The following is a 15112-nucleotide window of genomic DNA, read 5'->3' on the forward strand; positions in this document are numbered from 1 at the left end:
TTCCCCATGTCTCCTTCCTTTCAGCTCTTCACCCCCTTCCCTCTCCATTCACAGAGCTGTCCCCCCTCCCTATTTGCTGCCCTCCCTCCTCACATGGAAAAATTTATCCAGGAACCTTTGACCACAGTGGTCAGCACAGAACATCCCGCAGGCACTGAAGGACAAGGGCACAACAACGTCATTCCCGAAGCAGGCTCTCCAGGTCATCTGCCGGAAGGCATCATTGCCAGACCTCTCAAGCAAATTCTTGGCCTGGCTGGCGGTGAGAGGAGCCCTCCCGATCAGATCCTTCCAGAACATCACCCTCCACGCCTGTCATCCCCGAGATGACTGCAGTGGAATAGGGATGGTCACCCACCTCTTTGATGAATGCAGTTTCTCTAAGAGTGGGTGGGGAAGGATGCAGGGGTCCTGGCCACGGTTCATCCCCAGTGGCAGCGCGACAGAGGATTCCCTGATCCACAGGCTGTTCCCAGAACTGCTGAAAGACCATCAACTCGGTGAAAGATGCCCTTTGGTCAGCCCAGAACCTGTTGGTCTTCCAGCATACGGAATGTGGATGAGGGAATGCTGCCAGCTGGCACATTCCAGGCTGCAGAGGTATGTGCTGAGGCTTGGTGCGGCCAACCCAAGGGCCCTATGGGGGTCTCCTGTTACTGGGTCCTGAGGGGCTGACATTGAGGGGGGAAAAAGAGACAAGGTGCACAGGGGTGGTAATGGGGTATTGAGAGAACAAATGTAACAGAGTCCAGGGATGGGAACATTTGGACACGAAACTAAGGGCGGGAAGAGACATTAAATGGTTTTCCTAATTTATTGTGAATAAAGTCTATTTTTAGTAAAAAAAAACAAAAGAAGTCAGGAGTGACCCCAGTTATGTGGTGCACATACGCCTCTCCTGTGTTGAAATTGCAGGGACTCTGGCAGAAATATTTAATATGTCCTTAGCCACAAGTGTTGTTTAAAAAAGGCTCCAGAAGTAACCCTAGTAATTATAGGCCGGTGAGTCTGACATCAGGAGTAGGTAAATTACTGGAAGGTGTTCTAAGAGATCAGATATATCATTATTTGAACAGCCAGGGATTTATTAAGGATAGTGAGCATGGTTTTGTGGTTGTAGGTCGAGTTTAACCAATGTTGGAGATTTATTTCAAGGAGGTTACCAGGAAAGTTGAAGGAAAGGCTGTGGATGTTGTCCACATGGACTTTAGTAAAGCCTTTGACAAGGTCCCATATGGGAGGTTAGTCAGGAAGGTGCAGATGCTCGGCATTCATGGTGAGGTAGTGAATTGGATTCGACATTGACTGAATGGGGGAAGCCAGAGAGTCGTGGTGGGCAATGCTTCTCAGACTGGAGGCTTGTGACTAGTGGTGCCTCAGGGATCAGTGCTGGGACCATTGATATTTGTGGTCTATATCAATGATCTGGATGATCATGTGGGAAATTATATCAGCAAGTTTGCACATGACACTAAGATTGGCGGCGTTGTGGAGGGCGAGGGGGGTTTTCAAAGTTTGCAGAGGGATCTGGACCAGCTGGAAAATGGCTGATGGAGTTTAATGGAGACAAGTGTGAGGTGTTGCATTTGGGAAGGAGAAACCAAGAAAGGACGTACACGGTGAACAGTCGGGCACTGAGGAATGCGGTAGAACAGAGGGATCTGGGAATACAGATAAATAATTCCCTGAAAGTTATGTCACAGGTGGACAGGGTTGTAGAGAGAACTTTTGGCACCTTGGCCTTCATAAATCAAAGTATTGAGTCCAGGATTTGGTATATTATGGTAAAGTTGTATAAGACATTGATGAGGCCAAATTTGGAGAATTATGTGCAGTTTTGGTCACCGAACCACAGGATAGATATCAATAAAGAGGGCAGAGAAGATTTATTAGGATGTTGCCCAGACGTCAGGAACTGAGTTACAGGGAAAGGTTAAACAGGTGAGGTCTTTATTCCCTGGAGCGTAGAAGAATGAGGGGAGATTTGATGGAGGTTTTTTAAATTATGAGGGGAACAGAGTAAATGTAGGTCGGTTTTTCCCACTGAAGATGGGTGAGATACAAACCAGAGGACATGGGTTAATGGTGAAAGCAGAAAGGTTTAGGGGGAAATGTCTTCACACAGAGAGCAGTGGGGGTAGGAAATGAGCTGAAGTGGTGAATGTGGACTCAATTTTAACATTGAAGAAGAATTTGGACAGGTCCATGGATGGGAGGGGTGTGCAGGGCTGGCGACTGGGGGCAGTGTGGCTAGGCAAAATGGTTCAGCACAGACTAGAAGGGCCGAAGGGGCCATCTTCCCTGCTGTAATGCTCTATGGTGTGTCCATGAAGATATTCCTGGTACAAATCCACGTGGCAATGGTGCATGTCAATGGGAGAGCAGGACATGGCACCAACGCATTCCGTGCCAGTGAGGCCACCCATGTGACTTCCTCCTCAGGACCATGCAGGGGGGAATGGGGGTGGCAGGAGGGTGGGGAACCCTGTCCCCCACCTGACTTACAGCCATGGTCAGCTCTTTCCCTTCCTCCTTGCTGTTCAGCATGGCCACCCTCTTGAGGTGCTTCAGAGCCAGCTCAGCCTTGTTGTTCATCATCAGCCAACGAACGGATTCCGGAAACCACCTGTGAAGGGGGGGGGGGCGGATTGCAGGACTTAGAACATGGAGTACTACAGCATAGTGCAGGCTCTTTAGCCCTCAATGTTGTGCTGACCCATAGAGTCCTTAAAAAAAGTACTAAACCCTCCCTACCCTGTAACCCTCTACTTCTCTTCCAGCCATGTGTCTAAGAGTCTCTAAAATGTTCCAGCCTCCACCCCCGGCCCTGGCCAGTCATTCCAGACCCCTACAACTCTCTGTGTAAAAAACCTTCCCCTGACATCTCCCCTAAACTTCCCTCATTTCACTTTGTACAGACGTCCTCTGATGTTTTCTGGGAAACATGTGCTGGCCACCCACCCTATCTACGCCTCTTAGAATCTTGTCGACCTCTATCAAGTCACTTCTCATCCTTCTTCACTCTAGAGAGAAAAGTCCCAGCTCTGCCAACCTGGCCTCATGAGACTTGTTTCCCATCCAGACAACATCCTGGTGAATCTCCTCTGCCCCCCTCCCCACAGCGTCCCCATCCTTCCTGTAATGAGGTGACCAGAACTGAACACACTACTCCAAGTGGGGTCTCACCAGAGATTTGTAGAGTTGTAACATGACCTCTCGATTCCTGAATTCAATCCCCCATTAATGGACCCCACCGTCCCATCGGCCTTCTTAACTATCCCATCAACCTGTGCAGCAACCTGCAGAGATGTATGGTTTTGGACCCCAAAGTCCACCAGAACTATCTACCATCTTGAAGGGCAGGAGTGGGGTTGGGTAAATTGTATAAGCTGAAACATGAAAGTCTGCAGATGCTGTGATTGTTGTCAAAACACCGAGACACTGGGAAACTCAGCCGGTCTCGCAGCGTCTGTAGGAGGTAAAGATACATCACCGACATTTCAGACCTCAGCCCTTCTGCAAGGGATAAGCAAAGAATAGGAAGGTATAAGAATAAAGACTGAAGACCGACTGGGAGAGTGGTCTGGACCAACAAAAGGTGTTGACTGGAGATGATAAGAGGAGAGAGGAGAATTGATTTTGGCTTTGGGAAAGGAGACAGTGGGGAAAGGGGAAAGGGGAGAGAGGGAGAGAGAGAGAGAGAGAGAGAGAGAGAGAGAGAGCTGGAGGAAAAGCGATAGGGGGAAGAAGATGGGGAGGTGGGGGTTTAACGGTAAACCGGGGAAGTCGACATTAGTGCTGTCCGGTTGGAGGGAGCCCAGACAGAAAATGAGGTGTGTTCCTCCAATGTGCGGGTGGTCTCTGTCTGGCCGTGCACAACACCATGGACAGACAGGTCGGCGAGCGAATGGGACGGGGAATTGAAATGGGTGGCCACTGGGATATCCACGCTATTGCAGCGGACAGAGCTGGCGTGCTCAACAAATCTCTGTGGAAGCCCCTTCCCCACACAGACCACAGCATTTCACCCCCACCTTCTCATGGGGCAGTTGGTCTTCCCAGCAATGGGGGCTTTAAACATGAATTAAAACAATGCATTCCCCTTTCAGTGTAGGCTCGCTTATCACACGCCTGGAACACATGACCGAACCCATGAAAGATGTTGGATGATGCATTCCCTGTGATGGCAGCCTTGATTGTAGCAGGCCGTGTGGAGGTGGGGATTGGACTGCATCAGGGCCACTCATTTGAAGGGGCTGAGCTCCTCCCACTCAGCACAGACTGTCCACTGCACCTAGAACCCTCCGCCCATGACCTGGGCTGCCGCATAATGGCATGGGGTGCCCCCGAGCCACCCAGCCCCTTTGGCCCTTCAGCACTGGGGTTTACCAAGAGTAGAGGAAGAAGACGTAGAACGGAATGGAGACGGCAAAATTGAGCCAGCGGTTATTCCGGATTCCGTACGCGATGCCAGCCAGGAGTAGCTGCCCAAAGGTGTAGGAGTAACCACAAAAGGTCATTACGGCTGTCCGAATGTTGGTCGGGATCCATTCCACACCTGAAGGGAAACAAGAAGAGATCTCAGCACCAAGCCAGTTGGCGTCGCTTTGCAAGTTGAAGTTTCTTACTGTCCTACAACTGGATGAAACAGCTTTTATTCAGCATGCTCCTCCTCCTGCCCCTCCCTCCCACCATTTTCTTCAGGCACCTGCCTACATCTCACTCACACCTCGATGAATCGTTGGTGACGTATCAATATCTTTGCTGTATAAAGGACACAGTTTGACCTGCTGAGTTTCTCCAGCATCGTGTTTTTAATTCAAATGGCAGATTTCCTGTCATATGTCAAACAATACATTTGCAGGACGAGTATTTCGTTGATACAAGTAGATATTGATTCGTGAATGTGAGGGTCTCGAAGGGTCAGTGTGAGAGGTTCCTTTGGTTCTTCAGCGTTCTCACTGCCCGTGGGAAGAAGCTGATCCTCAGCCTGGTGGTGCTGGCTCTGATCCTCCTGGATCTCTTCCCCAACGGGAGCAGCTGAAAGATGCAATGTGCGGGGCGGAATGATCCCTCCAGGATTTAGGCTACAATTTGGGTAGATCACGTCGATGTGGGGGGGGGGGGGAGGGAGACCCCAGTTATCCTCTCTGCCGCTCTTCTGGTCCTGTGGATTCACCTCTGATCCATTTCTCTGCAGCAACCGTCCCAAAACTGTGATGCAGTCGGCCAGGACGCTCTTGATAGGGACTCCTGTAGAAAGTTGACGTGATGGTGGCCGGTAGCCTCACCCGACTCAGTCTTCTCAGGAAGTGCAGTCCCTGTTGCGCCTTCCCGACAAGTGAGGAGATGTTGCAATGTTTCACTGTTGAGAGAAGCAAGTTCCTTGGACTTCATTTAACCTATTGTGGACACTTAACATCTCCTCACTTGTCAGGAAGTCACAGGACAAGATGAGGAGCCCTTGGACCAAGCTGATGGCCTTGTTCCCTGGCTAACTCCAGCTCGCTCGCACCACCAGTGTTTTCCCACCTCATGGTGAATATGCCAGTGAGTCTAGCTCCTGATTTTATTCCTGAGGGACCTCCGGGCGCATTGGAAACTCCTCCTGACTCACTGCCTACTCATTAGGCCATAAGATTATAGGGCTATTAGATCACAGGCTGGCATGGTTGGCGTGGTGGTTAGCGCCATGCCATTATGGCACCAGTGACCGGGAACGGGGTTTGAATCCCATGCTGTCTGCCTGTTCTCCCTGAGTTTTCCCTGAGGGCTCAGTTTCTGCCCACCATTCTAAATGTACCGGGGGTAGGTCATTTGGGTGTAATTGGGTGGCACGGACACGTGGGCCGGAAGGGCCTGTTACTGTACTGGATGTCTACTTTTAAAAATGTAAGAATTTGTCCCGTCGAGTCTGCTCCATCATGAGCTGATGCAATTAGCACCTTTTTGTTGGTCTGGATCCCTGCCCCAGCATTCCTGTTCTTGGCTTTCACCTCGAGGAAAGCCTCAGGCCCGAAACGTCGGTGATGTATCTTTACCTCCTACGGATGCTGTGAGACTGGCTGGGTTCCTCCACCATTTCTGTGCGTGTACTCCCACTCAGCCCCAATCCCTGGCCTTCTCCCCTTAACCTTTGAGCCCCCCCTCGACTATTCAGATACCTATCAAGCTCAGCCTTAAATATACCCTCCACAGCCGCAAACTCCAGAGGTTCCCCGCCCTCCGTCTTACATAAATTGTGGGGTGACGAGAGCGGCGGGAGGCGCAGAGGGACTTGACATGGGCCGTCTCACGTACACAGGCACAAGGTGTTGAGTATGATCCCTGACAATGCCATTCCTGCGAGAAACCTCCAGAAGCAGAAGAGAGGGAAGGAAGGAGCGAAGGCGCCGCATGTTCCGGACACGGCCAGCTGGAGGTGGGACCAGAGCAGGAGAGTCCGGCGGCCGTACCTGCAACAAGAAGCACTGGGTGAGATGCTTGGATAGAACCTCTCACCTCATTACCTGCCCTCGACCGGAGTTCACAGCATGATGAATGTTTCACCAAGATCACCTGCCTTTTCCACGGGTGAGTTAATCCCTCGGCCATGCTCCATTTAATCCTACTTTGAACGGTTTTGGAAGACAAGTAGCTGGTTTTCAACACACACCACCACCTTCGCTTGGCTCACCTTAACCCAGCTGAGTCCGCAGGGCTAAATTAGTAGGTGCTGGAGTTCACCTAAAACGGCAACAAGGAGGTGCCTGGAGCTGCGCCCTGAGGTCCCGGAGCTGACCCCTGAAATTCCGAAGCTGCCGCCTGAGGTGCCCAGAACTGCCCTCTGAGGTCCGGGAGCTGAGGTGCTTGGAGCTGCCCCCTGAGGTGTCCAGAGCTGCCCCCTGAGGTGCCTGGACCTGCCCCCTGAGGTGCCTGGTGCTGTCCCCTGAGGTCCTGGAGCTGAGGTGCCCAGAGCTTCCCCCTGAAGTGCCTGGACCTGCCCCCTGAGGTGCCTAGAGCCAACCCCTGAGCTGCCTGGACCTGCCCCGAGGTCTGGAGCTGCCCCCTGAGGTGCCCGGACCTGACCCCTGAGGTGCCCGGAGCTGCCCCCTGAGGTCCCAGAGCTGAGGTGCTTGGAGCTGCCTCTTGAGGTGCCCAGACCTGCCTCCTGAGGTGTCTGGAACTGCCTCCTGAGGTGCCCGGACCTGCCCCCTGAGGTGCCTGGTGCTGTCCCCTGAGTTCCTGGAGCTGAGGTGCCCAGAGCTTCCCCCTGAAGTGCCCGGACCTGCACCCTGAGGTGCCTGGAGCCAACCCTGGAGGTGCCTGGAGCTGCCCCCTGAGGTGCCCAGAGCCACCCCCTGAGGTGCCTGGACCTGACCCCTGAGGTCTGGAGCTGCCCCCTGAGGTGCCCGGACTTGACCCCTGAGGTGCCCGGAGCTGTCCCCTGAGGTGCCCAGAGCCACCCCTGAGGAGCCTGGAGTGGTGGTTCAGTGAACTCCAGCAACACTCTCTCACCCCCCACCCCGAGAGTCCAATGGTCTGAAGGTCTGTCTGTGTACACAGGAGAGAGTGTATATGTGGGGGATTCTGAATCTGAATCATCGTCATTAACATGCATGAAATTTGCTGTTTTTACGGCAGCTTCAAAGAGCAAAAGTGCAATAAACTACATTTTTTAAAATTAGTGCAAAAGGAGAGAAAGTGAGGCCATGTCTGGGGGTCGTTGCCCATTCAGGAATCTGATGGCGGAGAAGAAGAAGTTGTCCTTGTGCCGCTGGGAGCTCGTCTTCAGGCCCCTGGACCTGGTAGCAGAGTGAAGAGGGCACAGCCTGGGTCTTTGAGGATAGATGCTGCTTTCTTCAGACCCCAGCTCATGTCGATGTCCTCGATGGAGGATGCTGTTAGAAGTGGCCTACCTAGCATTTTCCCTCTTGTGAGACCCCATCTTGTCCTGTCAGCCTGCCCCGTCTCCCTCTGCAGATCCCCATTGCTTGCTCACCCACCTATCTCTGTGTGGCTGCCAGGCCAGCCCATGCCACCCAACCTTGTTTCATCCAAGACGTCAGCGCAGTTTGTAAACACTGTGGGCTGAACAATGATCCCTGTGTCGGTTCGCTCCAGACTGGCCACTAATCCAGAAGTGACCCAATTATTTTTCCCTGCCTGTGTCTCCACCACCCATTCCACTCTTTGTACAAATAAATCTCATTTAAACTTTAATCCCTTCACCTTAAAGCTCAGATACGGGATATTTCACCATGGGATAAAGCCTCTGACAAATCACTCTCTGGCATAATCTTACAGTGCTTCCCTCAGCCTCTGACATGTTAGAGAAAACTTGTCCTGCTCTCTAATCGGGGCAGCGTCATGTCCCTTTGGGGAGACGATTTAAGAAGGTGAAACAGTTTCTTCCCTACAGGCATCAGGTTCCTAAATGAGCCCCATGACAGTGCTCCCCACGCTGCCTTGCTTGTCATCGGATGCTCTGTAAATGGGGCTCTTTGCACGGCTGAATGTTAGGCTGGAGATAACTTGTTCAAGTGTTTGCAGAAGAACCTCTCTCACTACATTAGACCATAGAATATTACGGCACAGTTCAGGCCCTTCAGCCCTTGGTGTTATGCCGACCCATGTATTCCTACCAAAAAAAATTGGAGCCCTCCCTATCCCATAACCCTCGATTTTTCTTCCATCTGTGTGTCTAAGAATCTCTTAAATGCCCTGATTTTACCAGCCTCTACCCCCGGCGAGGCATTCCAGACCCCCACAACTCTCTGTGTAAACACTTCCCCCCTGACGTCTTCCCTAAACCTCCCTCCCTTCATGTGCAACTCCCGCCCTGGGAAACAGGCACTTGGCCATCCACCCTGTCTACACCTCAGAATCTTGTCCACCTCAATCAAGTCTCCTCTTATTCTTCTTCGCTCCAAGGAAAAAAGTCCCAGCTCTGCTAACCTTGCTTCAGAAGACGTTCTCCCATCGAGAACGTCTACGGGGAATGCTGCCGTCGGAGAGCAGCAGCGATCATCAAGGATCCACACCCCCCCCCCCCACCCCAGCACACGCTCTGTTCTCACTGCTATCTTTAGGAAAGAGGTCGAGGGGCCACAAGACTCGCACCACCAGGTTCAGGAACAGCTGCTCCCCCTCTACCATCAGACTCCTCAATGACAAATTCAATCAGGGACTCATTTACGGACTCAGACTTGTGCACTTTATTGATTTTTCTCTCTCCATTTTGCAGTTAGTTTGTTTTTACATTTCTTTATCTGTTTAGACGTGTACATTGAATCAGTTTTTTTTGCACCACCAATAAGTGGTAATTCTGCCTGGCCCGCAGGGAACAGAATCTCAGGGTTGTATGTGATGTCACGTATGGACTCTGACAATAAACCTGGAATCTGAATTTGATCAGTGTGTGGGTGAGGGGTAGAATGCCAGGGGGATATTTTTGGGAATGTGGGGGGAGTAGAATGGGATCAGTGTAAATGGATAGCCATATCTCAGCGGGCAGAAGGGTCTTTGTCCGTGCTTAGATCCAAGTAGAGGAATCAGAATGCTGTAGAAAGTTTGTTCTGCTACAAGTTGGCATGGATCCCTGTGTCAACTTGCTTTTTTCTCTGGTCTGATTCATTGATATCCTGACCCAGTCCAAGTCTGTATGTGACTCCAATCTGTTCTCATCTGGTCCGGGTTTGTATGTGGTTCCAGTCTGTCCTGACCCAGTCCGGGTCTGTATGTGACTCCAGTCTGTCCTGACCCGGTCCGGGTCTGTACATAACTCCAGTCCGTCCTGACCTGGTTTAGGTCTGTATGTGACTCTGGTACGTCCTGACCAAGTCTGGATCTTTAATGTGGTTCCAGTCCACCCTGACCTGGTCCGAGTCTGTATGTAACTGCAATCTGTCCTCATCTGGTCTGGGTCTGTATGTGGTTCCAATCTGTCCTAACCCGGTCCGGGTCTGTATGTGACTCCAGTCCCCATCTGACGTGATTGACTCTTTATGACCTATCCGGTTCCCCATTTGAAGAGGAACTGAGACATCTGGTCCAGCGATGCATTCATCGGACAACCCCCATTCTAACCCGACGCTGAAATCCCCCGAGAAAGAGCCAGCCTTCCCTGCTGCAACACTGTGTGGTCTGTCCTGGCCACCTTACCTGTCGGAAAGCCTCCCGAATACAATTGACCCTGCGAGAACACCAGCCATGTAGAACGACTGAACCATGTCCCTGAGCGACTTGTGGTTGCAAACCAAATCCCACTGTCAAAAACAGGACGTCAGTGTGAACACTCAGCAATGTCACGGCTATCGATACGGAGAGGGAGGCGATCGATCATTCAGCGAGTTGAGCTCGCTCCGATATTCTGTGTGGCTACAGATGATCCCCCTCCCTTCCTCAATAGGAAGGATATCAATCAGATAGAATGAGGGCAGAGAAGATTTACTGGGATGTTGCCAGGACTTCAGGGACTGAGATACAGGGAAAAGTTAAAATTTATTCCCTGGAACGTAGATGAACAAGGGGAGATTTGATGGAGGTGTTTAAAATTATGAGGGGGACCGACTAGTTGGGTTTTTCCACTGAGGGTCAGTGAGATACAAACCAGAGACCATGGGTTAAGGATGAAAGAGGAAAGGTTTAGGGGAACCTCTTCACACAGAGATCGGTGGGGGTGTGGAACGAGCTGAAGTGGTGAATGCAGGCTCAATGTTAACATTTGAGAAGAATTTGGACAGGTAAATGGATGGGAGGGGCGTGGAAGGCTATGGAAGATCAGGGGGACTAGGCCTAAAAATGGTTTGGCACAGGCTAGAAGGGCCAAAGGGTCTGTCTCAGTGCCATAATGTTCTGTGGTTCTGCCTGCCGATTGTGAGTGCCGGCAATGATGAGGCCAACTCAAGGATTCCCGACTCTCGGTGAAAAGAACTTGACTCACCTCCTTCCTGACCTTTCTTTGGAAAGCCACATCCTCTGGTCCATATCCTGGTCCCTGGAGAAATCCCTTGGCCAACCCTTAGGATGTAGGAGCAGAAATGGGCCATTCAGCCCATTGACTGCCCCACCATTCCATCATGAGCTGATCCATTCTCCCCACTGCCTGACCTTCTCCCCATAATCTTTAATGCCCTGGCTAATCAAGAACCTACCAACCTCTACTTTAAATACACCCAATGACTCGGCCTCCACGACCACCCTTGGCAACAAAGTTCACAGATTCACTGCCTTCCGGCCGAAGAAATTCCTCTGTGTCTCTGCTCTGAGTGGACGCCCTTCACTCCCGGAGTTGTGCCTTTCTTGTCCAGGACTCTCCCTCTTCCCTTGTTCTTCCCAGTAAGATCATATTGTGACAGGATCTGACTCCTGCCCCATGGTTATGAGGCTACCAGACACATCAATTAATTCAGGTACAAGCTCCCAAAACCTTGTCGCTTCAAGGCAAAGATTGTGTGCCAGCCTTTCTCCAGGAAAGACCCCTCTCTCCACCCCTTGCCGCACCTACACTACCTTGAATGGTGATCTCCCTGGGATGGAACCTTACAGCACAGAAACAGGCACCTTTGGCCCTTCTAGTCGGTGCCAAACTATCATTCTGCCCAGTCCCACTCACCTACATCAAGTCCATTTCCTTCCATGCCTCTTCTATCCATGGACCTGTCCAAATTCTTCTTCAATGTTAAGATTGAGCCCGCGTTCACCTTGTTCCCCCTAAACTTCCCTTTCACCCTTACCCATGCCCTCTGGTTTGTATCTCAACCTCCCCTTCCCCAGTGGGAAAAGCTGACCTACATTTACTCTGTCAACACAGTGTTAGTGTAGCTTTTAGCGCAATGCTGTTACAGCGCCAGCGGCTGGGATCCAAACCCGGCACTGTCTTTAAGGAGGTTGTACATTCTTCTCGTTTCTGCATGGGTTTCCTCTGGGTGCCCTTGTTTCCACCCACATCCACAAAAACGTATGGGATTTGTTGGTCAATTGGGCGCAATTGAGTGCCATGGTCTCATGGGCCGGAAGGGCCTGTCTCTGTGCTTCTGAAAACCCTGTCATTCCTTAGATGAGAATTATACACTAGAAAGACACCCCTCTCCACCCCTAGATGACCCTGAATGAAGTGATCTCCCTGGGATAGAAAGAAATATACTTCACCATGGTCTAAAAAGAAATCCCCCTCATCATTGTGTAAACCTCTGTCAAATCTCCCCTCATTCCTCTGCACTCCAGGGAATAAAGTCGGCATGTTTTGGCCTGCATCATGTGCGCGCAGGAAGATCAACCCAGGTTTTGGGGCAGACCACAGCAAGAGCTTGTCACTGGTGGCTTGCTGTGTTCCAAGGTTCAGTGCGGCAAGGGTGACACACCGAGGAGTGCCCACGGCTCTTGCTCAAAGGCATCTGATCTCTGAATGCTCCCCATTGACATTTGGGAGATTTGAATGTCTCAAGCCTGCAACATTGGTTATGTGTATCACATGGAATATAGACCATTACAGGCCCAGCACAGGCCCTTCAGCCTTTGATGTTTTGCTGACTTATATATTCCAATAAAAATTAAACCCTCCCTGCCTCATAATCTTCCCTGTCACCATCTAAAAGTCTCTTCAATGCCCCTAATGTTCCAGCCCCCACCAGCACCCCCGGCAAGGCATTCCAGGCCCCCACAACTCTCTGTGCAAAAAAACTTAACCCTAACGTCTTCCCCTAAACTTCCCTCCCTTCACTTTGTACAGATGTCCCCTGGTGTTTACTGCTCCCGCCCTTGGAAACAGGCACTGGCCGTCCATCCTATCTATGCTTCTCAGAATCTTGTCGACCTCTATCAAGTCTCTTCTCATCCTTCTTTGCTCCAGAGAGAAAAGTCCCAGCTCTGCTAACCTGACCTCATGAGACTTGTTTCCCAATCCAGGCAACATCCTGGTGAATCTCCTCTCCCCCCCTCTCCACAGCATCCCCATCCTTCCTCTAATGAGGTGACCAGAACTGAGCATAATACTCCAAATGGGGTCTCATCAGAAATTTGAGGAGTTGCAACATAACTTATCGACTCCCGACTAATCCCCCGACTAATGAAGCCCAGCGTCCCATTGGCCTTTTTAACTATCCTATCAACCTGGGTGGCGACCTTGAGGGATGTATGGATTTGGACCTGTTCAGTAACCGACCATTAACCCTGTTTTCAGCCTTCTGGTTTGTCCTTCCAATACACATCACCTCACACTGATCCAGATTGGAATGTATCTGCTACTTTTCCACCCAGCTCTGTGTCCTATCTATATCCTGACAACCTTCAGCTCCATCCACAACCCCTCCAACCTTCGTATCCTCAAATTTACTGACCCTTCCTTCTGCTTAAGTGATCCCTGTGCCATCGGGGCTCTGTGATCAGTAAGGGTGGGGTGTGAGTGGAAAGGAAAAATTTGAAACACGCTGTTTTAATTGTCCCTCATGGACTCATTATGTACACCGTTTCAGAGCTCCAAAGGAAATGGGCCAATTACCATTTTTATCAAGCAAAATATTTCAGTAACAATTGGGTCTGGAGCAGTGATTCTCAACCTTCTCTTCCCACCCACATCCCACCGTAAGCAACCCCTTACTAATCGCAGAGCCCCAGTGGCACAGGGATTAGTTAAAGTGGGATGTGGGTTTAGGGAACAGTTTGAAAAGTATTTTTACCCCAGATGATTTGTAAAACTTTAAAAAAGCAGGGGTCCAAGAATGGATCTTTATCTTTGCTACATAAAGCACACTGTTTGACCTGCTGAGTTTTTATTTGGGAGACGGAAATGTTCTGCACCCTCCTGCCAAGGACAGAGCAAGTTTCTTCCTCCACTGAAGTCCAACCTACCTCTGTCACGATGGTGGCCGAGAACTGGGACCGGTCATACACCCATCCGTCGGCACACGGCTGTGTGTCGGGCTGATCAGACCAGTTCCCCTGCGTCCCATTGGCGGTCAGGAGGTGCCACTGCGGCACCGTGTACATGCGGCACTTGTCCGGGCGTCCATCCTGGTCCAGGGGCACGAAGGCCCGCAGAAGGTCCTGGCCCAGTGGCTCCTCCTCGGTGGCGTTGGCGTCCGGCCGCACCCTGCACCGGTGGCTAGGCACGGCTGCCACGAAGTTCTGCAGCAGATTGTGGCTGGCCATGAACAGAATTGGGAATGCCAGCAGGATGACGTGCATGGCTTGGAACTTTCCCATGCTCCCTACCTTCTCCAGGATGCTCTCGAATCCCATGGCAGTGTTTGGAGGGCAGGGTGTTGGGTGCTTCTAGGCAGCGTGTTGTCACCCGAGGGGTGTCTGCAGATACAATGACATTGAACCTGGTGACAAGAGATTCACTTGTTATCCTGCATGGTTATGTGGAGGGACAAGGGGAGCATCAGGTGAATTATACCAGTTCATTACATCACAGGAGATCCATCTGTCCATCAGTTTCCTCATAAGCTCCTCCCTTCCTATGTCTCACCTTTGCTCAAGTTAAGTAGGAGAGAAGATTGCTACTGGGCTACTTTAAATGTTTTCCTTGGAAAATGAATTGATTATGCCATCAACCTTAATGTATATTGTTCCTTACTAATATTATGTTCTACAGTTGGTTTTATATTGTTTTAACCGTTAATGTAAGTTTTATGGATGTTTTTTTTAATCTTACTGGAGTTTTGACTCCATTACCATGTGCTGGTCATGTGAGCAACGTAACTTCTAGCAAGTTAATTTTCCTTGCAGTTTTTAACTCGCTCACCAGAGGATACTGTTTTCATCTTGTAAATATAGTTCATTTTAAATAGTTGGAAAATATTTTAAAATGCCAAATGTTTTCCTGGGCAAAAGCTCTTGTACACAGAATTGAGTACCTAATGAAATGTTAAATTAAAGTATATGAGGAAAAGGGTGAATGGGATGGACTCTGCTGTTACCTTTGCTAAGGGAGCAATGGGGTAAAAAAAAGGAAGAAACCCAGAAGTTAACGGTGGTCATATGATTTTTGTATGATTTTCATAGGGGAGCGGATAAATGCTGGAAAACAATTCTGTGAGTCGTCTCATCTCCTACGCCCCATGCAAACCTGTTACAAGTGCAGAGCTGTCAGTAATTGTCAGTAGATGGGAGGAAGCCATCCCAGTGT

General features: G+C 50.5%; 1 protein-coding gene across 2 annotated transcripts in view; it reads right to left on the minus strand.

Annotated features, from left to right (window-relative positions):
- LOC138740934 (solute carrier family 22 member 6-A-like) overlaps positions 1-15112 on the minus strand; it is a 41659-nt gene that overhangs the window by 13007 nt on the left and 13540 nt on the right. The window contains exons 2-6 of one of the 2 annotated variants that reach the window (XM_069894275.1): positions 13831-14283; positions 10144-10247; positions 6301-6455; positions 4390-4558; positions 2506-2626 (exon numbers count right to left, since the gene is read on the minus strand). In XM_069894275.1, coding sequence (XP_069750376.1) covers positions 2506-2626; positions 4390-4558; positions 6301-6455; positions 10144-10247; positions 13831-14220 — 939 coding nt within the window. In that variant the 5' untranslated portion in view covers positions 14221-14283. Of the gene's footprint in view, positions 1-2505; positions 2627-4389; positions 4559-6300; positions 6456-10143; positions 10248-13830; positions 14307-15112 lie in introns of both variants that reach the window. The other variant, XM_069894276.1, reaches the window with a different exon arrangement.

Source organism: Narcine bancroftii, chromosome 8 (assembly GCF_036971445.1).
Source record: "Narcine bancroftii isolate sNarBan1 chromosome 8, sNarBan1.hap1, whole genome shotgun sequence".
NCBI classification, from domain to species: Eukaryota; Metazoa; Chordata; class Chondrichthyes; order Torpediniformes; family Narcinidae; genus Narcine; species Narcine bancroftii.